At 35.7% G+C, this 25,028-nt stretch overlaps 1 protein-coding gene across 2 annotated transcripts in view; it reads left to right on the top strand.

Moving 5' to 3' along the window:
* Positions 1 to 244: 244 nt before the first annotated feature.
* Tmprss15 (transmembrane serine protease 15) overlaps positions 245 to 25,028 on the top strand; it is a 109,782-nt gene continuing 84,998 nt past the window's right edge. Inside the window, exons 1-7 of one of the 2 annotated variants that reach the window (XM_032899397.1) lie at positions 245 to 545; positions 3,251 to 3,384; positions 3,630 to 3,697; positions 13,355 to 13,506; positions 17,085 to 17,129; positions 21,856 to 21,900; positions 22,290 to 22,334. In XM_032899397.1, coding sequence (XP_032755288.1) covers positions 401 to 545; positions 3,251 to 3,384; positions 3,630 to 3,697; positions 13,355 to 13,506; positions 17,085 to 17,129; positions 21,856 to 21,900; positions 22,290 to 22,334 — 634 coding nt within the window. In that variant the 5' untranslated portion in view covers positions 245 to 400. Of the gene's footprint in view, positions 546 to 3,250; positions 3,385 to 3,629; positions 3,698 to 13,354; positions 13,507 to 17,084; positions 17,130 to 21,855; positions 21,901 to 22,289; positions 22,335 to 22,437; positions 22,478 to 25,028 lie in introns of those variants that run through there. The other variant, XM_032899398.1, reaches the window with a different exon arrangement.

Below are 25,028 nucleotides of genomic sequence, written 5' to 3' on the forward strand. Positions count from 1 at the left end.
ATGTCTATCGTCATATTCATGTTTTTGATAGTTCTCAAGGAGATTAAGGGTCAATTGTTTTTGTTTATGACATGCATTTAGTTTTTCTCCCCCTGACAAATGACCTGTCCATGTGACTGTAGTTTACAACTCTAGGCATCTTTACTTACTGTATTTTCTTAAAGATTAACTTCTCCTTTTAAAGATACTGAATGTACGGAGACATACCATTTCCAGAAAGACACACGCAGCACACTCACAGTGAAGATTGTCAACGTTAGCTTGAATGGCTGGTGACTGTAGAGTCCTCAGGAACTTGAGAGGTTTCACTCTAACGTTAGTATTAGAATATTCGTCTTGTTGATGTGGAAAACCGCATTGGCTCACAGTTCCTAAATTATCCAGCCTTGAAAAAGCAAAAATGAAATCTAACAGAAATGTGGCTGCAGGACATCGTTCTATCAGCTCTTTCGAAGTGATGGTCTCAGCTCTCTTCATGATGCTCATGGTCCTCTCTGTTGGGTTAATTGTGGTGTCCTGGCTGGCAGTTAAGGAATCAGAAACAGGTAAGTCATGCCCTGAAACAAGGAAGGTTTTCTAAGTCATCCTTTGTTCCATTTCAGTTATTACCGTGACTGCACCACAGATATTTGGTTTCATTTTGTGTGATTATGGACACTTTATATCACAGAATATTAAGAAAATTATTTTGTATATCATTTAAAATAATCCCACATTCAGACCTGGGAATGAGGTTTTTCTTTTTCTCTTTTTTGCAAAATAATCTTCAGGGTTGTTTTTTTTTTTCATTTTAGCACATAATACAGTAAGTTTCACATCATCTAGATTCATTGTGATATAAATGAAATCATAAACATATTGAAATATGGAAAATCCAAACTTATATACATGAATAGCAAACACTATTGTCAATTTATATAAAAATGATTTCTATATTATGTTATTGGTCTAAAATGTTGCTACTAAATTCAAATAAACAAACTCAAACATAACTTCATAAATATATAGAAATTTCATTCTGCTTGAGGAGTAATATGATTTTAAAAATTAAAATAAGAACTATGTTGTTATGGGCCAAAAATACTTCAAAGATATTCAAATACAATACCATACTGTAGTCATAACAAATCTTTGACTTTATTGTTATTGGTGCCTCATTTTCAGGTTACAAATCTGGGGAAAAATATTTGAGAACTACTTTGCAGCAAAAGTTGGCACTATGTGGTAAATAAAAGACACTAATATCAAACTGGATCCTGATTCTAAGGCTTTATTCCTATTCACTACCTATGTACTTTATAATATAATAAGTAAATCAGAATCATTGCAATGGCCTGAGAAAGGAAAGTTTATGCGTTTTTTTGATAAAATTTATTTTTAAAATGATGCATATGGGCAAATTAGCTCTATAACCTCACAAATAGGAGAGTATAACTGTGAATGACCTCAGTAGGACCCCGTAAGAATGCTGTCTTTCCTGACAAATAAATGTTCGGATGTGAATATAATAAAATATTTGTGGTTTTATAGTAGCAATGTTAGTATAATCCTTGAAAATTTAAATATTATAACCATGTATAGGGAACCTGCATTTCAGATAAATAATACTTGTAAGTAATTTGAGTTTAACTAATAACGAACATTAGAGGAAATCAAATGAATTATAGCTGTTTAATTTATGCATTTATGGACATGTAGTAGAATTTTAACATTTTTACTGGGAACGTATTTCTTTCACTTTCACCCTCAAATCTCTCCCAGCTGTCCTCCCTGGAAACCATCTAATGTCCCCCAACTCTCAAGTTGATAGCCTATTTCGTTGATTATTGTTATATGTTTACACGTGTATGTGTACAATTTCAAAATGTAAAATTATATAAAATTCTAATGTAGCCTTCACCAAAGTTGTTATTTTCTTATGAGTGCATAGTGATTATCTCTACTAAAAAGTCTCACGTTGGTGAAATACTATTAACTAGACCATATTCTCTATCCGGACTCTGCTGATTCTGTTACTGGTTTCCTACTGCCTAGGATGCAGTTCAGTTCCAAACAGAAAATCTGCTGATAAAGATCTCCGAGTCTCCTCCAATCAAACATCCCCTAACCCTTCATCATCTTCCATATTTAAAGGCAAATTTTAGATGCAACTTAATTTGTTCACAAAATGTAAATTGCATAAATACCAGTAGGATACAAAATTGTATAGTGATGACTGCATAAGCTAAATGTAAGTTAATCGTTTAAAATATTAGGTTTAATATTTTGGGAGACATGGAAATTATATATCTAGAGGAATTTGGAGTTATAGCTAGTCAAACATATATTTATATTTTAGCACCATTGTTGCTTATTTTTACTACATTAGGAAATTATGTCATTTTAAGTCCTCATTTCCTTATTTCCTCATTTTCTTCTTCTGTAGAAGAAGAAAAACGACTTATAGCTGCCACTTTGATAATTATTTAATGTTATTATTGTACTGAGAAATGCTTTCACTTTTTTGTGTGGTTAAGCCAAAGCTATTCATTTTTAATATAAATATGTATCAAAGGAAATATTCTGATAAAAGGGCGGCTTAATTTGTTCACCACGTCTTACATTATTTTCCTACCGAGACAGTGTATTTCCTACATCATTCTCAGTAACTTCTCCAAAATAGACAGCCCCTGTCTCATGCCAAAAGTCACACATGCCAAATTTATAATTACTAGAGTGTAAGAAGTGGCTTCAAAGCTGTGTTTCAAAGTTACACACATACAGAAATCTTCACAGAAATTCACATGCAGAAAGCCAGCAGTGTCCTGGAGGCTCGAGGTCCAAGAAACATCTAACAGCAGCGACACAATTTTAATGGTCCATTTCTCACTATGTTTTCCTGAATCACTTCCCATAATTGGTAAGGTCTGATTATTCCCTGTGACTTCCAACAGGAATCTCAATTTAAAAAGAAAAAGGAAAAAAAAAAAGATTGGGCTTGACTTCAAAGAAAATGGGAAGAAATAGAAGAAGAGAGAATAAATCTATAATTTGTTCAGTATTTTAAAATAACCAGACAGGTGAAAATGACAAAAAGAAAGGATAGGATTACCTAGTTTTGGATTAGAAGGACAACAAAGAAAGAGCAAGAATTTAAAAATTACAGGGAAAATGTATTAAGTGAGAATTGTTACCTCTAGGTAATAGAGCGGGATGCTATATTCTCTCCTATTCATAACTGGCAGCATTTTCTTCTTATTAATTCATCTAGATGCAGCAGCCCTGGGGAAAAGCCATGAAGTCAGAGGGAGATTTAAAATAACATCCGGAGTGACATATAATCCTAATTTACAAGACAAATTCTCAGTGGATTTCAAAGTCCTTGCTTTCGACCTTCAGCAAATGGTAGGGGACTGTTTCTACACACCTGGCTTTAAATTCCCTAATCAGTTTTAGTAACTTCTCTTCAACTAATGACAGACCAAATTTTCTTACTCAGAAAGTACTGGTGTTTACTGTACGTTACATTCATAGTTCATAAGGGTATGAAGCCCCATTCTGAAGATTTCTCCAGTTCTAAACAAATAGATAACCTCTACTCTGTATTAAAAGATCAAATATTCAGTTTAACACATTTTTCCTCTCTTTAGATAGATGAGATCTTTGAGTCAAGTAATCTGAAGAATGAATATAAAAAATCAAGAGTTTTTCAATTTGAGTGAGTATATTCTAAACCATTCTGTTAGCACATTGCTCTGGGACAAGACTTTCCAAACGTGTAGTGTTATGTCAAGGAAAGAAAAAATATTTCAAAAATGTTCTGGGGTTTTGTAAATGTTTTACAGTAAAAAAAATATTTTAGTGAGATATAATAGTAATATTTGATAATTTACATATTAACAACTTTTCTCATAGGGGTAAAAGTGAAGAAAGGTTAAGGCATTAAGATTGAATATATGTGCATGTAGAAAAAGTGTTTAATTTGTAAGAATGTGTCTAAAGCCTCCTTGCTATTAATACAACAATATTAATATAATAATATATCACCTACCTCATTTACATTTTAAATCACAAAACAGAGTAGATGTTTTAAATATCTCACTTTGGAAAAAAATAATGTAATTATAGCATCCTCTGCCCCTTCTGACGTCTATGGACACACACAGAGTATTTTCAATGTTTAATAAATGAATGAGTCTCAGAATAATAGGATAACTTAATTTCATTATGGATTCTTCATTCTTGAGTGTGAGGTTTTGTGTATGTATGCTATGGTACACTCTATATATAATATTTATTATAGGAATATTTAAGATGAAATTTAACCCTTTAAAAACTAATTAGCTCTTCAGGTATTGATCCATGTGTCTACGTTTAATCATTGTGTCCATAAATGAAAGTCCAGGACTTCGTGTCCTGTCAATCTGCTTATGCCACAGTGAATTTAGTAAGCCATAAACTCTGAGGACCAAAAGGACTTTGAAACGGAGATACAAATGAATGGCACAGCTAGCAAAGAAGAGTGTACTCCTAATGAGAATCTATAAAATTTAAAGAATAACAAAAGAGAGCTCTACTCAAAAGCTAGAAAATCCCAATGAAAAGGGGAGGCATACACATGAAACAAAACAAATAAGGGAGATTATGTCTTTTGTATCTGAAATAGACAAGAGTGTGAGAGCCTTTTGCAAAAATTAAGAAAAGACTAAACAAGGCAAATGTAATTCAGATGAGAAAACAGGCCTAATAGATCACTTCTGGGCTTTATGGATAATTTTTGGGTAAAACATTACTAAAGACAGAAAACAATGGAATGTAGTATATGCCTCCAAGATCACGCTTTGTGAACTGTCACATCACTATTAGGAACATTTTTCCTAGTGGCTTCACTCACCTCTGTATGTTTCATTTAGTTTACTTCCTAAGTTGACTTCTTATCGGAAAATTCCATTGTTTAATTGCCCCTCATTTTGGTCTCATTCCTGCTCTTTCCTCTTCAGAGAATTACTCAGTTTATGTGAGAACTTACAGCACAAACTTCATTTGAAATTCCTTTCTTTTGTAAACCAGAGAATTGATGACTCTGGAAACTATAGAAACCATATTTGAAACAGTGCAAACCTTCTCTATTCTGCTCTGTGATTTGTCATAAACCCTCCTTATTCTGTGATTTGTCTTAAATTATCTGTGTAAATAGTTATATAAGTGATATTCTCTGAAACATCAATAGAGATTGTTAGAGCAAGCATGGAGAAAGATAATAAATTAGATTATTTATTAAGTGAACCTCATCTGAATCTGATATGTGCTAGTCAAACCTGAAGCCTAGGAAGAATGTTCTAGCATTGTTCCATCTCAAATATGATACAAATACATTTTTTTACAAAATATACACTGCTTTCTTATTAAAATCTACAGGGATGTTGAAGGTATAATAAAGATTCTACAGTAACTGTCTTGTAGATATGATGTAAAGACATTTCAAAATCTTAAAATGACATACAGGTGTGGGCATGGGTGGGCGCATGCCTAGATAAAGATCTAAGTGTACTCTGTTTCAATGCAAACTCTTACCTTCATTTTCTTCTTTTCCTTCCTCCTCAGAATAGCACATCATTGTCATGTTTTGTTCAACCCAAGCAGTTATAAATAGTTCTTCAATCTGATGTGATGTAAGCTGTTACCTTAACTTTCTGTAATCTCTAGGGAGAAGCATTCTCTTCCCAAAATGGTCTTGAGCTGAGTCAGAGGAGTGGCCTCCTCTGTCAAGGAAACTGCATGCTTTGAATTAAGATCAAGTATAATGAAAATAAAGGCAAATCATGCAACTATAAATCACTGTTCTGCATGCTGGAAAAATAGAGGGCAGGGTCACACCAAGAGGCAAACATAGATACATAATTTTAATAATCAGCAAAATTTGTATGAAAATGGCAGTCATGGGTAGGGGAGAGAACTCAGTCAGTGACATCTTTGCTGTGGATTCTTGAAGACTAGAGATTTTTGTCCAGAATTGACATAACCAAACAGATTTGTACTGGGCAATTTAGGGTGGCAATGACAACTAGATTCCTAGTCCTTTCTGACCAGCTAACTAAAACAAAACTCAAATCAATGAGACCCAGAAAAAAATAAGAGATTCTGTCTTAATCAGGGAGGAGAGCTGAAGTGACCTCGGTCTCCATGTATATATAGTGTATGCATACCCTCCCTACACACAAAGGCAAATACCACCCCCATGAGAATATACACACACCCATGCCCATGTACACACAAAAAATGTAATAAATATTCATGAAAATTAAAACAAATAGTTTGTCTTCTCAACAATAAGCAATGAATGTCCACTGATGCTTCCGATTTTCTTACTCATTTATGCCAGTCCCATAGAAGCCTTGCTTTGAACCATACCATTTGCAGGTCTTTTAAGAACAAAGATACTGAGAAGTATTTTATTAAGAAGATCCCATAGACAACACCATCATGACATTCTATTGTGCTGAGGTATTATTCTCCTTCCTACATTTGCGGTGCTTATATAATTTTTAATATCCTAACTACCGAAGGTTACATAGAAGGCAATTGTTGAGTCCATGCAGCCTTAATTAGTTAATAATAAATCACTCTCTAAAAGTGCTATGAGGACACGGATTTAAAATATATTTTAAGGAAGTAGAAATATTTAAGAGTTCTATCAACATCAAGAAATGTCTGATGATTACCAAATGGCAGTGTATAGCAGATCACGTATACACAACGTACAATAGTAAAAAAGAAATTTAAGATAGTGTTGTCTAGATTGGATTGTCTGCTTCATCTGGTTTATGTTCACAACTTCAGAAGGAAGTTCATTCAGGGAGCGTGAAAAATATTCATGCTACTTAAAATTGATTCCCTCAAGCAGTATTTATAGAAAGGCTGGGAATCCATGCTTAAGATTGTTGTGGACATCCAGAAAACATCCCCCTGAGTAGTCATTGCTTTCTAGTTTGAGTTACTAGAAGGAAGCTTTATTAAATCAACCCAGTGCGCAGTTCATGCATTTCCATCCACTGACAGAAGCTGCAGCATGACACCTAGTCTTCACTCCCAACGTATCCCTTGGGTCTTCAGCTCCTGAAGACTTCACAGTATCGCCATGCTAAGCGCAGGCTTGTTCATGTGTACTGTCTCGGGCACCAATTAAGATGTCATTTCTCCTTCCTGTTCTGTTTTGGCATCTGTGTTGACCTTGTCACGTGGATATGCCTACAGCCATCTTCATTCTTCAGTGTGATTTGTCTTCAGCTGGATTCCCATTCCTCTGCTTGCCTCCTTCCTTCCCATCTGACATCAATCCATGCCCCACCCCATCCCCATCGATGCACGCCCCACCCCCATTTTAAGTGAGGACTTCTCATTCAGAGCTTTGGGCTATCATGCAAAATACCACCCTCAAGATGGACATGATGGAACTGTGTTTTTCTTCTTAGTGGACCATAAAGACTGACCACAGAGGTCAGAAGAGTTTAGGTCTCAGGGAATTGAAGTTTTGTTGGTTCTGAATAGGAATGTGGGTGCTGAGAACTTAACACTGGTCCTCTACAGGAGCAAAACGTACTCTTATCCACCAACTCTTTTCTCCAGCCTAGAATCATCTGTTCTTGTTTTATGCATTTTTTAAAACTTATTTTTACACTCTATATTTTATTCCCTTCCCAGTCCACCCTCAGACTGTTCCACATCCCATACTTCCTTCACTCCCCTCACCCACTCCTTCCATTTCCACGAGGATGTCTTTACCCCCTAGCCCACCAGACCTCTAAACTTCCTGGGGCATCCAGTCTCTTGAGGGTTAGGTGAATCTTTTGTGACTGATCCCAGACCTGTAAGTCTGCTGTATATGTGTTGGAGGCCTTACATCAGCTGGCGTATTCTGCCTGGTTGGTGATTCAGTGACTGAGAGATCTCACGAGGTAGAGGGTAGATTAATTGAGACTGCTGGTCCTCCTACAGGGTTGCCCTCCTCCTCATCGTCCTCCAGCTTTTCCCTAATTCAGCAGAGGGGTCAACAGCTTCTGTTCCTTGATTGGGTGCACATATCTGCATCTGACTCTTTCAGCTGCTTGTTGGGTCTTTCGGAGGGCCGTCATGATAGAACCCATTTTTTGAGTGACCCATAGTCTCAGTAATGGTGTTAGATCGTGGGGACTACTCTTGAGCTGGAACCCAATTTGGGTCTGGCGCTGGACCTTCTTTTCCTCAGGCTCTTCTCCATTTCTATCCTGCAGTTCTCGGTCAGAGTTTTGACTGCGATAGCAACCCCATCCCTCACTTGATGACCTGTCTTTCTGCTAGAGGTGAGCTCAACAATTCAGTGGCAAAGAAATTGCCCTAGAAGTAGGGGAAAGGGGAATGGAAAAGGTGGGGACCAGGAAGGGGGATATTTGAAATGTAAATACATAAAATATCCAATTAAAAATACAATGACATAAGGTCAAATGAAGATTATTGGGAAAAGACAGGCCAGAGTTTTGTTACATTCTTTGGAACAATAACCTAGAAAAGGGAAATGTGTTAAGGAGAAAGAAAACAAGGAGTCATTCAGAACTATTTATGTGTGTGCACACCCGTGTGTGTGTGTGTGTGTGTGTGTGTGTGTGTAGTCAGAATCTTTATTTGAACCCAGAGCACCTAGATGAGCTCAGGTTTACTATTTCTGCCTCCTAAGAGTTGGTATTGCACTTAGGTAAATGCCCTCTTAGCATTTATGAGGGCACTGGGGATTAGAATCCCAATCCCTATTCTTGTGTGGCTTCTCTTCAGCCTCAGGATTATCTTAAATAATCATGGAAGGATATCTATAGTCATAGGAAAAAGTAACAAAATCACCATTAGATTTAAGCATTTTAATTTTTAAATTATAAAATCAGGAAACAGAAATGTTCACTTTCTCTTCTACCTTACAGTATACACTGTGAAAAAAATGTATCTAAACTCCTTTAAAAACACAACAATTGGGGTTGGGGATTTAGCTCAGTGGTAGAGCGCTTGCAAGGCCTGGGTTCGGGCCCCAACTCAAAAAAAAAAAAAAAAAAAAGACAATTTTAGTAACCTCACATGACATATTATTAAGAATTTCAAATAATAATCAATCTATTTTATAGTGTTTTACAATTGATGAATGCATTTTCACCATGTTTAAAATTGTGTGTCTGTGTGAGTGTGTGTGTGTCTGTGTGTGTCTGTGTGTGTCTGTGTGTGTCTGTGTGAGTGTGTGTGTGTGTGTGAGTGTGTGTGTGTGTGAGTGTGTGTGTGTGTGTGTGTGTGTGTGTGTGTGACCAGTCTGAAGAAAGAACAGACAAAAGTTTTTTTCTCTCTCTCTCTCTTTTGGGGTACTGCTATCTGCTCTGTGGAAAGTGTTTTGATTCAGAGTATTAGCAGTTGGCTCCTTTAATAAAGGGCTGTTTACCCTCTGTGGCAACGTGCACTTTAAGTTTGCCCTTTTCATAGATGAGTCACAAAGTTCTGAAAGGAAAGGGCTGTATTTATTCAGCAAACCTAAAGGTTATCAGTATCATTAAGGAAAATATAAGATAAGAAACATTTTGATCTATTACATCCGAACTCTCTGTACAACGATAGGATTTATCTAGCTATAAAATTAAACAAAGGGAGGAGGGGCTGTGCGGCTCCTTTCTAAAAGAAAAAAAAAAAACAAAAAAAACAAAAAAAAAAACCTAGTACTTTAAAATAAAAATGTTATTATGTTTTCTTTAAGGAATGATTTTCTCATTTATCTTAATAAATAAAATAAATCTCACAGCACAGGTACAGATCATTGACAAACTACCGAAAATAAGTTTCTGTCTACTTAGCAGATGAAACAAATACTTATCAGAGTTTCCTTGATCGCTACCATATATCTTTCTTATCTCAACATTTATACTGAATGAGAAAATAAAGTATAAAGAATGCAATTGTATGTGTGTTTGTAATATAGAACTTTCATCCTCACAGGTATAAATTATTAAGAGAAATATATTATTCACAACTAGAGAGACACATCTTTTGTACAAATATGTTTATGCCTGAGGTTGAATTAATCCAGTTAGTTACAACTGAGTGAAGGGAAATTTCAGAATTGCATTTTCTCTGCCCCAAATACCTTGTGCCTGTGTCTTCTACTGCCTGATTCAAGCAAAACAAAGTCAATTGTTCTGTATAATTAGATATGAGGGAATATATAGAGAAGATGCAGATTTCATTAACATTTAAATCATCTTTGGTGCAACAAAAGAGAAAATAAAACCATGGAGCTGAAGAGAGACGATAAAAAACATTTCTGTGCACTAAGGACTTATTTTTAAAGCATATTTAATCCTAGCCACTTTTAGTCCATGCTTAAGCAGTGATGTTCTGGCAAAGGGCACGGATTCTGAACACACAAAGGAAAAGGGAGGGATAAAAGAGAGGTTGAGAAAAGAGGGGAGCGGATGAGAGGGATGAGGAAACGGAAGCAATCTCTATCAGAAGCAAATAGGAACAAAATACCCTTTTGACTGACAAAACCATCCAAGTAGCTAGCTATTTCCCCATCTATTCATATCCAAATTTCTTACAACAATACAAAACAATAGACACATGTACCTGTCTCCATCTCTTTCGTCTCTTTCGTAAAGACGAATGGTTCACTAAAGTTTTGGGGGGGAAAAAGGTGGAAATTGTATTCATGGGATTCTAAGAAGCAGAGACGTGATTATCTCCTCTGTTATAAATAGACATGGCTATCCCATCAGTTATAAGAAGCCATAGGACACTGCATAAAGTTTACCCCCTTGCTTTAGTTGTTAATGATTGTATGACTATAAAGAAAACACGGACCAGTGTGAAGCATCATGGAAATCTCCTACCTTTCACATCCTTTTCATTAAGGGTGGGATGAAACACGAGAGTTGTATACCGTTTAGCGTGGTTTTTTTTCTATTTTTAATTTTCAGTTAACAAACTGCATAAATTATCAAAGCCTTAAAAAGTAGAAGGATTTTTTGTTTTGTTTTCCTTGATTTGCTTTGATTTTTCTGACATCACAAGTCTTGGTTTCTGTGAAGGTTAATTCAATGGTCTGTTGACCAGAATAGAGAAGATTCAACTGTTTGATTCTTTTAATACGCTGCATATGACGTTCAGCCATGGCTAGCCTAATGATCCCCAGATGGTCTTCAAATGGTTCTCTGATTCTGGCTACTATGTATAGACATAAAATTAGGCAAAGAATTGAAGCAGTACTTTTCTGTAGTTTATTATTATTATTATTATCATTATTATTATTATCATTATCATTATTAACATTAAAAATAAAAGTCCAATGGTCTCTTGTCTGTCTTCTCACATTCAACTCAAAATGACTCTGTCTGGAGAAAAGGATAAAGAAGATAGCTTCTTTCCCTACAAGTGTAGAGCTAATCTCCAGTAAAAGTAGGGTTTAGAGCACTAGAGAAATGTCTCAGTGTTAAGGTCATTTGCTCTTGCAGAAGACTAGAACTTAGCTCCTAGAACCCACACCAAGTGACGCACAACCAGTAGGAGATCCATCTTTCTGTTTCGGTCTCCCTGTACACCCGACTCATGTGTGCACATCCACAACACTCCTGCCACTAACACATAGATATGTAAATAAAAAATAAGATATTAAATAAATATTTAAAAAGCAGTGGTCAGCTGGCACAGAAAACTTAAGGAGTATTGAGGACCAGGTTGTAAGAAGTGACTGTAAATCACTGAATCCTTAATAAAGACAAGAGTTCCTTATGTATGAACATTTAGGAGCTCTGACTGATTAGCAAGGTTCTATTACACTCATAAGATATGGTTACTGTGAATTAAGAAAATAAGTGGACAGTTAAACTTCCCCCGCATTTTCATATAATTAACTTAATAGATGTGAAGTGTAAGATAATTGTAACAAAGTGTTTTGGTCATTTAAATAGTGAAAAGCCAGCTTCACAGAATGGAAATATTCCTGCTGGACTGTGAACCTGCAAAAGGATGCAACCATTAAAAAGGGACACCATGTCCTGTGAAATGGGAAAATACTGTGTTTTTCCAGAAACTTCCTGCTCTCAGTACATAATCATGGAAGTGACAAATAACTTTTACTCTAGACTCTAGCCAGAAAGGTAGATAATGAAAATGTTCAGGGGTAACAAAGTCTTTAGAAATGCTCATTACCTTGAAGATACCATGGTTGCAAGAGTACAGTGGCATTGTATTAGCAGCAGCAGCCCTGGGTCAGAGCTGACTCTCCATCATCAGTTGGTCAGTCTCCAGGAGTGAACTTCAACCTGAGAAGTCCCTGTTCATCTACAGCACAAAATGCAAATCGCCTTGAGTTTCTACTCCTCTGTGGTTGTAAGCAAAGGAGGAAACTCAAAGTTAACAGAAAAGAAGGAAAGAAAACTCAACAAAATCTCTCCTGTCACTATTGCTTCCTGAGAACATCTGCTTCTTGTTTTCTTTTGTTTAACCTAAATGCTCAAAAACGTGTCCTCATTCTGACGGCTGGAAATAGCACAGACATGCCTGGGATTATTGGACATTTTATTTTTCAAAACCTTTCTACAATATAACAAAAAAAATTACCCTTTAAACTGTAAAATACTGAGAGGGGTTTAAAATAAGGAGTTTACTATTGTGGCAGATCATGTAGGCAATAAAATTATTAGTTAGGAGGATAAATATCCTGAGTGTCCCAGTAATTCCAGGTATGCTTGTCTTCTTTCCAGCCATCAAAATTAGGGCACTTTTTAAGCATTTAGGTTATACAAAAGAAAAACAAATGCTAAGTATTCCCAAAAGCTTAGTATCAGGCCTTTTGAAACCTTGTACAATTTATTCGAAGCAAGTGAAACGATGTCAGATTTCTCTTGACCTAAAAACCCACCAGACAGATACATTACAAAACCACACAAAAAGTAAAACAACTGGACACTGTTTAAGTTAACACAAGAGACTGGGACCAGTGCTGTTTTCCTAGGTCCACACTGAACAGGGATGACACTGCGTAGGTAAGCATTTATCTTCTTGGGAAAAAAAACAAAAAACAAAAAACAAACTATTGACAGTTTCTAATTGTCCTTTCCTTCGAGGGTAAATTAGGAGAGTACTTTGCTGCATCTGTTACATTCATTCTTATTTCTGCATTTTAGAAAAGCAATCTCGTAAACAGTGTTGCAGAGCAGGGCTTACAAAGCTCTCCACTGCTATAATAAGGACGGGGGAGAGGATAACTAACTAGTACATTTTACAGATATTCTGCCTGAATTGAGAACAAATCACTTGAAGACTTTGTACTCTTACATCATTACTGTTTTTTTTTTCCCCTTTTGCTTTGCAGAAATGGCAGCGTTATTGTCCTCTTTGACCTTTTTTTTGCTCAGTGGGTATCAGATGAAAATGTAAAAGAAGAACTGATTCAGGGCATTGAAGCAAATATATCCAGCCAACTGGTCACTCTCCATATTGATTTGAACAGCGTTGATATCGCAGGTATCTATGAACATTATTTGATTTCTTTGAGTCATTAAGCTATGAAATTAAGATTCTAGCAACATAGGAGCGAGGCAGGAGATTCGTCCTTGGCATTAGGTGCTTGTCGGATCGCCTGAGGTAGCACATTTACATGAGAAAAGTGAAATATTTGAAAGGAAGCATCAGTGAAGAGAGGTTTGGAAGCCATCAAATATAAAAAGGATTCTGAAAATGTCAGTGGGCAGAGAGTCTGTGAGTCTTGTCACATTCTAACTATGAGTTTCTTCAATCATTCATTAGGAAGTCAAATTATAGAATTTATGGTTGAGTCACAGACCTTGTGAGATTATGGGCAAGAGGCAAGAACAAACGTGCAATTAGAAATTGAAATAAAGAAAAAAGAGGGATCGATGAATTTAATCCAATCAATTGTCTACCAAAAAAAGTTAAGTTTATACTTAAAATGATAAAGCAATCTTTTATCTTAAGAATAAACAAAAGGTGAAAGGCTTGGGAGCCAAAGGTAACATTGGAGATCTGGGGAGATAGCTCAGCAGGTAACAATGCATGACAGACAACTTGAGTTAAACTTCCTGAAGCTAAACTGGAGAGAACTAACTCCAAAAATCATTTGCTGTTTTTATTGGATTGTTTATGTATTTATATTTCAAATGTTATCCCCTTTTTTGCCCCCCCTCTTCTATCTGCCCTCCCCCTGCTTCTATGAGGATGCTCCCCCTCCCACCTATCCACCCCCCCCTCAACACCGTGGCATTCCCTACACCAGGGGGAAAAGAGCCTTCATAGAACCAATGGCATCTCCTCCCACTGATACCAGACAATGCCATCCTCTGCTACACAATCTACTGAAGCCATGGATTCCTCCATCTGTGCTCTTTGGTTGGTGATTTAGTTCCTGAGAGCTCTGTGGTTGATATTGCTCTTTCTATGGGGTTGCAAACCCCTTCAGCTCTTTCAGTCCTTTCTCTAATTTCTATAAGCATACCCTCTTTACACATCATTCAAACAAACACACAAGCACGCACAAACAACATACACACATACAGACTACCACATACACTCACACACACTCAAACAATTACACAAAAAATACTACACAAAATAATAGTCTTTAACACTAGACAATATGTCCCCTGAACCTCTAATTTTGTATATGAAGTTTCTCTTTAAAAGGGTCCCATTGAAGAGTTGTTCTTCCATCCATACAATATTTGAAAGGTACTTGGATCAGGAAAATACTAATTTAGCCAATGAATTATCTCATTAATGAATTTCTCATTGAGTATGCTATTAGGAGGTATAGCATGCTTAACAAAAGTTAACCACTTTTGTGACTTTGTGGGATAGATAGATAGACAGATAGATAGATAGATAGATAGATAGATAGATAGATAGATAGATAGATAGATAGATAGATAGATAGATAGAGTAGTCTGTGATATTAATGTGTGTGTGTGTGTGTGTTCACTTGTCAGTTTAAGACACCAGAGCAGGAGAAACCGTCTCAGTTCAGGAATTGCCAATTGCCTGTATTGTATCTGCGTATGGTTATGTATGTGGGCATTTTCTTCTTAATGGCGGAACAATCAGCCCATGGTAGTTGATGCTTAGCCTGAAGAGATGGGTCTAGATTGTTTATAATAGTTTAATAGTTTGCTTATAATAGTTTAATAGCTGAGCAAGCTATTAAAAGGGAGCCAATAAGCAGAGTTTTTCTTGTGACTTCTGCTTCAGTTCCTGCCCCCAAGTTCTTGTCCCAGTGTCCCTAGATAAGGAGTAGGAATAAACACTTTCTTGTCCAAGTTGCTTTTGGTAATGTTGTTTATAGCAGCAACAGGAAAGCAAACTAAGTCATTTTCTTTCACCATAATTGTCCAGCCTCATCTCTTACGAAAAACAATAGAGCTAGTCACTTAAACCTGAACCTTCTGAAGTAATGAGACTAAATGAACCTTTCTTCACTTCAGTTGCTTATCTTGTCACAACTATTAAAATTAACAAATATGCACTAATGTTACTGTATTTTTTATTCTAGTTCCATTCCATTCAGTTCATTTCAAAAATATACTTATAGTCTGTGTAGTTTAGTTATAGCCAGTAATAATTTTCTTTACTTTTCTATGTTCACAGTGCTTTATTTCTAGATGCTGAAGCTAAGTATATTTCCAAATTCATATTTTGCAAATATTAGAGCACTCATATCAAAATAGCATCAGTAGATAAGTACACATGCCAAAAACAGTAGAGATAAACTGAATGACCACCATCAGTTCTGAGAAAGCACAAAGACAGTCAATGCAGATTTGCCTTTCAATTAACTGCATCAGCTTGCAGAGGGATATGTCCCTTCTGGGTTTAGACTTTTTAACAATTGATGCACACCTATGACACATTAGTATAGGATAATTTTCTTAACAGGGCTGGTTCATGAAGCACAATTTCCAGTTATTTTTCTGCTTAGTCCTTAATTACTTGCCAAGATGTTAGCTAAATTTCTCTGTATCTCAAGTAAGGCCACGTTTCCTTCAGTACAGCCTATAGAGTGAACATAGTGCATTTTGAACATGTAATGAAGTTAATTTGAAAGTTACCATTAGCCATCATTAGCTATACCAAATATGTTACCCATCAAAGCATTTTGTAAATAAGTCTAGTAGACTCTTTTTGTGGAATCATGTTCCCACTCCCATTTCGCAAAAGTAGAACAAAATCTAGAGGAGTTGGTGAATTGCTCATCATATACTGCTCACAACAGATAAGGAACTCTGACCCAGGCATTTTGAGACTATTGTTTTTCTTCTTGATCATCACTAAAGTTTGCTTACAATAGTTATATGATTGAAAAAGAACGCTTGATTTCTTTCAAGTAATTTTTTCTGAGTAAATTTCCTCTCTGATATGTGTTCACGTCAGTAGTTTCTTTGACAAACTATTTGACAGATGTGTTAAAATTAATTGTAATGGGTCCATATACTTGCATAACCTGAAAGATGAAATTAATGATCAAAAACTCAGATCGTGGTTCAAGGAAATCATATCTTCTTGAGTTGACTTTAGTCTGTCTTACACATACCACATGCTATACTGCAAAAGTCACTCAAGAACAGGCTCAAGTCAAAGTTATGTTATATTTGATTCGCTGATTATCTTAAAACATATCTGTAAACACAAAAAGCTTAACTTTTGATATGTGTGTTTAATATTTGCATTATACAACTTTTAAAATATATTTGATTTTTAAATTGATTTTTATTATTCCTGGGAATGGCAAAGTCTGATAGGTTTTGTTATTAGTTGAATATAAACTATTCCTTATAACTATAGCAAGAATGATTAGATACTCTTCATGAATTGATACAGAACAAAGCAAACTTACCTTAGGTAAGTTCTATAAACTAATTATATACTTACTAAAATATTTCTAAAAGTATCATAGACACATAATAAATAGGAATACTATGAGAAAAATGGAACTCAAAAATACAAATGTCCTTTGAAGGAATATTCAAACTGTATACAATGATTTATATTTATATTATAAAGCAAAGTATAAAATCATCTTTATTTTCTTCTAGCATCTTTGAGTAACTTCTCAACACCAATCCCTCTGACAACTTCAGGTCAGTATTTGTATTTATCACATTGTGTGTGTGTGTGTGCGTGCGTGTGTGTGTGTGTGTGTGTGTGTGTGTGTGTGTTGTGAGTACAGTAATGTCTGTGAACATGTAGATATAGACCTGAGGTTGAAGAATGCTGTTCTGCATCCTTCTTTCAATCATGTTTTCAGACAAAAATATTGGCCAACCAGTCTGAACAGCAAGCTCTGGGGACCCACCAGCCTTTCCTCACACACCATCTATAGGATACACAACCAGGCCTTGTTTTGGAGTGGAGAAGGTTTCAAAACAGGGTGTTTTTTTCTATGTAGCTGTGGCTGTCCTTGAACTCACTCTGTAGAGCAGACTGGCCATAAACTCACCTGTCTTTGCCTCCCAAGTGCTGGGATTAAAGATGTGCCACCATTTTCTGGTCAGACCTGAATTTTCTAGGAGTTCTGGGGATCTGAACTCAGTTCCTCATGCTTACATGACAGGCACTTTGCTGACTACACCATTTCACCTGCTCACTACTCAGTGATCATAAAAAATTCATGACATTATAGAAGAATATATTTTATTTCTGTAGATAACTGTGATATGTAGTCTTCATTTTAAAATATGAAAATCATATTTTGGTTAGAAGTAATGTAGCTGAGGTTATTATAAACTTAATAATACCTAGCTATTTATGCCAAGGACAGATTTCTGATTTCAATAATCTTATTTTCAACTGTATATGGTAGGCATATTGTGTTACAGCTAACCCATGTCATAAGGTGCTGGAGATCACACCTCTAAAATAATCACTGAGGAAATGTATTACATTTTTGGAAAGCAAGCCAAACTCTTTGCTAACTTGTCCACATCAGCACCTCTCTGTCTCTTTTATTTAAATTTCTATCTGACTCATAATAGTTAGAGCTTCCTCTTGTCTCATCATGGTAACATCACTATTGGTAGAATTCTCTCCAGAGAATGTTGGAACTTTTTTGTTCAAGACTAGTGTATTAAATAGTAACCAGAAATCTGAAAACTCAATTGCCAACTACCAGATCCAACAGAAATTCTTTGAAATCAGTGTCCTAAAATAGTGTGATTACTAGTTTTCTCTTGAGCGTTGGAGAAGTTATCCTAAATATCAATCTTAACTATATAACATTAAGAAATGGAAATCATTAGAAGATTGTAAAGATAATACTCCTAGTGTTCATGATATTTCCACAGTATTTGAGACAAGTACATAACTGGGCCAATCATTACATCACTTTGATTTCAGGCAGACCTGTTAGGAAAGTGACCTTTTGCACATTTAAAAGACATAAAAGAATAAATAGGAGGATGGAGAGATAGCTCAGTGCTCTGACGAAGACCTGAGTTGGACTCAGCATATACATTATAGCCAACAACTCTTAGTGATTCGAGTTCCGGGTTATCCAAGCACTCTGACTTGCATGCACAACCCACACATATTTGTGCTGCATATTTATGCATGGAGGCAAGACACTCCCTCGTCTAAAAAACAACAAGTTAATCTTTTTTTTTTTAAATAAAGAAAAATAACATGCCCAGGGTAACAAAGGTCATGTCAGTGTCAGAAAACAAAATGTCAGGTAGGAGGCATGCTTCGACTATGAGATGAGCTGTCGTGTCTCCTACCTGTATCCAGGTTGGATACTTTTAGCTCATAGGCATAAGATTAGTGATTCCTGATGTTAACTTAATGATCATTGAAAAGCATCATCTCTTACAAAAGGAAAGAGTGGGTAAAAGTCTAAAACATACATTTTAATATTTTAAAAGCCAATGAGTAATAAATATTAAAGCTTAGTTTATTAATCTAACTTAATTATCTTGCTTTGTAGTTATGTATCAAAAACATCACATTTAAGCCCATAATTTCACAAAATTGTCTTCAACTAAAATAACTATAAAGTATTAAAATAAAACATAAAAGCATAGAATCAGAGCATATCCAGATAAACAAAAATAGTTCAAATAAACTTTTTAGGTGAAATATTATACAATAAAGTCCTTATAACCAGTCTAAAATATGAAATAATAATTTTAATTTCACTTGTATTTGTAGATAACTAATACCCAGCAGTTTAATGACAACTTCAGATTGGCCTTAATATTGTTCTTTATTTTATTAATAATTTCGTTCTGTGAATGTATGTGTATGCCTGTGTTCATGTGTGTGCAACTGTGTGCATGTGTGTGTATCTGTGTGCATGTGTGTGCATGTGTGTAAATGCATGTGTATATTCATTTTTGTATGTCTGTTCATCTCTCTCTCTCTCTCTCTCTCTCTCTCTCTCTGCGTGTCTGCTGCGCGTGTGTGTGTGTGTGTGTGTGTGTGTGTGTGTGTGTGTGTGTGCCTGCCATGGTGCACTTGCTAAAGTCTAGGAAAACTCTCTTTATTCCTTGCAGATTTAAAGAACTAAATTCATGTAACTAAGCTTGAAAACAAGAACCTATTTCATGAGAGGCATGCTTTGGTTTCTATTATGACTTATACATTTGAGTCTCTTAATTCTAGAAAAAATGCTAAAAAATTAAGAACAAAATAAAAACAAAAAAATAAAAGAAAGCCAAATAATCATTATATTATATTTTATTATTTAGATGTTTGTTTATCTCTTGATGAGGAAAAAGAAAGGGGGTAAATTAGGTTGAGTGAAGAGGTGGGGACATTCTGTAAGGAGATTAGGAGGGAGAATGCTAGTTAGAATATATCACATAGAGGAGGAAAGTACTTCAGGCTGAAGCAATAATTCATTTCCAGTAACTACTATGAGAACCATTATTTTGAGATTGACCTCATTCAAATATATTAGTGAAAAACACTGTTTCTAGGAATGGCAAGATCTGGTATTTGGATATGTCATTCTATAGAACTATAGCATAAATAGTTACTTTTCTTAAATTAATACCAAACAAAGTAAACTTCGCTTTCAGAAATTATGCAAGTAGATTATTCAGTTACTAGAAATTCACCCAAGACATCAAAGCCAGGTAATAAATAGGACAGTGTGAGAACTTGGCAAAAAAAGGAACTTAAAAAACAGATGTCCTTTGACAAATATTCGAATCGTTTCCAGTATTTTACAGCCTATTTTAAAATCAGTACTCAAATCAGTTTTACTTTCTTAAAGCATCTTGGGTTCTCAGAACAACAATTCCTGCAATGACTTCATGGTCAGTACTAAACAGTACAATGGTAACCTCGTATAGAACCCCATAAAGCTGCACAATTATTTAGCAATTAACAGCTGTAAAAAACTTTTTATGAATCATCCAGGAAATTTAATGAATGCATCTAGAGACAAAGGAGAAAGTTGAGTTAATATATACTAATGGTTCACGATAAACTAAAATTATGTGCCATGTTATATTTTAGATGCATTCTTTTTTATTTATTATACTCTATGAACGAATGTTCTTCTTGCTTATCTGTGTGCACACTATGTATATGCCCAGTGCCTGTGAAGGTCAGAAGAGGGTGCCTTATTCCTGGGAATTACAGATAAAAATGGTTGGGAACCACCGTGTGGGTGCAGAGAAGACTTCCCAGGTCTTCTGTAAGAATAACAAGGCCTCTTAACCACTGAGTTACCTCTCCAGCCTCATTGGATGAAGCATTAAATAGTACTTGAATCATTTTATTAAAATATGTGATGATTTCATTTATCATTTTATTTTCTTAGATATTTGATGTATTTACATTTCAAAATTATCACCTTTCCCCCTCTCCCACAATACCCCTTCCCCATGCTTCTATGAAGATGCCCCCACTCCTACTTACCAACTCCACCCTCAACACCCTGGCATTACCCTACCTTGGAGAAACGAGACTTCACAGAACCAAGGACTTTTCCATTTTGGTCTTCGTTCTCCTTGGGCTTCACATATTCTGTGATTTTTTTACTTAGGTATTCTAAGCTTTGGGACAAATACCCACTTATCAGTGAGTGCACACCATTTGTGTTCTTTTGTGACTGGGTTACCTCACTCAGGATGATATTTTCTCGTTCTATCCTTTTACCTATGAATTTCATGTAGTCATTATTTTTAATATCTGAGTAGTACTCCATTGTGTAGATGTACTACATTTTCTGTATCCATTCCTCTGTTGAAGGGCATCTGGGTTCTTTCCAGCTTCTGGCTATTATAAATAAGGCTGCTATGAACATAGTGGAGCATGTGTCCCTGTTATATGTTGGAGCATCTTTTGGATGGATGCCCAAGAGTGGTATAGATGTGTCCTCGGGTAGTACTATGTCCAATTTTCTGAGGAGCTGATTTCTAGAGAGGTTATACCAGTCTGCAATCCCACCAACAATGGAGGAGTGTTCCTCTTTCTCCACATCCTCACCAGCATCTGCTGTAATCTGAGTTTTTGATCTTAGCCATTCTCACTGGTGTGAGTTGGAATGTCAGGGTTGGTTTGATTTGCATTTACCTGATGACTAAGGATGTGGAACATTTCTTTAGGTGCTTCTCAGCCACTCCATATTCCTCAGTGACGATTATTTTAATGTCACTTACCTTTTCAGTCCACTGGCAACCTAAAATCAGGATCAATAACATATCTACAATAGGTGCTAAAGATGCAACAACCACAACTAAAACCACAAACAACAGCCACACAAACATCATGAGAAAAAGCAACTTACACTGTAACAATGATTTAAAATAAATTTACATCATTAAATCTGAGTATCAAAGTAACTTTTCTTTCTTCTAGGGTCTTTGGATAACTTCTCAACACCAACTGTTACAACCACCTCAGGTTAGTTCTCACAGCATCAAACTGGCTTAAACTATAACAATGATTTACAATAAATTTATATCATAAATCTGAGCATCAAAGCAACTCTTCTTTCTTCTAGGGTCTTTGGATAACTTCTCAACACCAACTGTTACAACAACCTCAGGTTAGTTCTTACAGTATCAAACTGGCTTAAACTATAACAATGATTTACAATAAATTATATCATAAATCCTAGCATCGAATCAACTTTGCTTTCTTCTAGGGTCTTTGGATAACTTCTCAACACCAACTGTTACAACAACCTCAGGTTAGTTCTTACAGCATCAAACTGGCTTAAACTATAACAATGATTTACAATAAATTTATATCATAAATCTGAGCATCAAAGCAACTTTTCTTTCTTCTAGGGTTGTTGGATAACTTCTCAACACCAATTGGTACAACAACCTCAGGTTAGTTCTTACAGCATCAAACTGGCTTAAACTATAACAATGATTTACAATAAATTATATCATAAATCCTAGCATCGAATCAACTTTGCTTTCTTCTAGCACAATGGGTGAGTTCTCAATAGTAATTGTTTCACCAACTTCCGGTGAATCATAACAGCATGACACTGATTGCCATAAACATACAAAACTATTTGTCAACTAAAATAGCTGTAAAAAAAATTAAAATAACAAAATATGTATATCTCTAGATCCACACAAGATTTTATAAGTTATCATGTGTTAACGATTTACAGTAAGCTAAAAATGCTAAGGTAAAATATTATACAGAGGAAATACATAATGAATAGCTAATACTAACTTAAAATATTTTCATTCCTGAAGTATTTATTTATTTATTTATTCATCTATCTATTTATTTTTACTTATTCACTTTCTATCCTGCTCAACGCCCACTGTGTCCCAGTCACCTGTTCCCACAGACCTTGCCTTTATCCCCCCACGCCTTCTCCTCTGCGCTGGGGAGGGACCCCTTGGCTATCCTGCCACTCTGGTACATCAAATCTCTGTAAGACTGGGTGCGTCCTCTCTCACTGAGGCGAGACAAGGCAGCCCAGCTAAGAGAACTTACCCCACATACGGGAAGCGGCTTCTGGATAGCCCCGCTCCAGTTGCTCTGGAGTCTTAATATTTTTTATACTTTTTAAAGTTTTTGCCATTATTTGGAAATTATCTGGTGCCTCAGCAGTTTCATAAACTCCCTAAGAAACAAACATGGTTGTATATTTGGGGATAATATCACTATTGTCTGACTTATTCTTGACTTATTCTTATTTTTAAAACCATGGCTACCACCCATTGCCAGGCAAGAAATCATTAGGATTGAAGCATTTTCTAGAAAAGATACCAGATTTATCCAATATTAAGACACTCCCTTTTGACTATATTCTCTGCACACAACAGAGACAGAGTTGTTCTGTAAACATGGTCCTGTTATCATCAGTAATAAAATGAGGCTTAATTTATTTAGTCAATTTTTTTCTGCAGAAGTGTACTATAAGCTGGTTCCCAGGAGGTTACTTTTCTATGTATTCATTGATTTATTCCACAAATAGAAGACATGTGTCATACTCCACATATAGAAGTCACAGGAAAACGTATGGGAGTCAGTCAGTTCTCTCATCATTACATGGGTCTCAGCATCACATTCAAATCACCAGGTTTGAGAGCAAGTGTCTTCCCTCTGAGCTATGTTGCCTGCCCAGGTCTCCCTGTGAAGTGCCATTTTCTCTAGAATCCTAGTCATTTGCACATTGTGCTTCTCTTGTTTATTTTTTTGTGATTGCAATTTAATTACATTCCTCTCTTCCCTTTTCTTCCTACAAACTCTGCCGTATATCCCTCCCTGCTTTTCTTCTAATAGATGGCCTCCTTTTTCATTGTTATTGCATGCATACATGATTTTCATATGCATACAACTCATATATGAGGTACACATAGTCTATATATAAGTGATATGTCCAAGATATCAGATATATGATATATATGATATATTCAGGCATGTATTATATAGGTATATACATGTATATGTATATGTATGTGTATATATATTACAAAATCTAACCTGTTGAGTACATATTGTGTTACTTGTATGTATGTGTTCAGGGTTGACCCTTTGGCAGTGAACATTTGGTGTGTTCTTCTCTAGGGAAACCCACCTCTTTCACTCCCAGCTTTCTACAGTTCCTTGTGTAGGGTTAAGGTCTGATGGGGTTTTCCCCCGTACAGTATGGCATGCCTATTGGTGTCAACCTCTTTCAGCTCACACTTAGGTGGTCGCAATGGCAAGACTTGCCTTGGCCTTAACTTACTCTTCATGGTAAATGGCCAAAGTATGCCCCATTATTTAAATAAACTCGACAATGTCAAAAACTCTAATCTCTCTCAATTGTTCTCTCCTAATTGTTTGAAAATACTCAGACCCCCGGAATTCCTAAAGTATCAGGTAAAATTGAACACTATACACGAAGTCACAAACATACAATGGTTCAACTTTAGAATTTGGCCACTGTGATATAAAATGCACGTGTTACATTCTAATCTGTAATTTTAGTATTTAGTAAATATATAAAACATCCCATACTTTATTACAAAGTAGACCTCTTCCATGGTTTTACCGAGTTATAACTTAATACAAGTTCTCTGGGCAAGTTTAATACAGCTAATCTGAGGTAGGATGTTAGTTCATTAGCTGTATTAATGCAGCTTTGGCATGGCCTTATCGATAATGATGGTTTTAATCAAGGGATAAACCTACAGTACATGGAAGAGCACCTGCAAGTGTTATTTCTCTTCCTATACATACATGTACATTATTGCAATAAACATTTCACTGCATTTTAAAAGCCACATTAGAGTGTTCATGAAATATACAAATTTTCAATGTTATTCTTGTACTTTCGGGTCAGTTATTAAAGCAAATCATTTGTACATAAACTACGTGACTCAAGAACAACATGAAAAAGATTCCTAGTGACTTACGAGTGCTGTGTACAGGATGAATGAACTTGAAAGTGGGTGACTCATGTCCCTGGTAACATAAATTTTCAAGGCAAAAGACTTTATCATGCTGACTTCAAGGACGTGGAATTGTGCTTTCACAGTACTTTCTATGTTCTACTTTTATCTCACTAATCT

Source organism: Rattus rattus, chromosome 4 (assembly GCF_011064425.1).
Source record: "Rattus rattus isolate New Zealand chromosome 4, Rrattus_CSIRO_v1, whole genome shotgun sequence".
NCBI classification, from domain to species: Eukaryota; Metazoa; Chordata; class Mammalia; order Rodentia; family Muridae; genus Rattus; species Rattus rattus.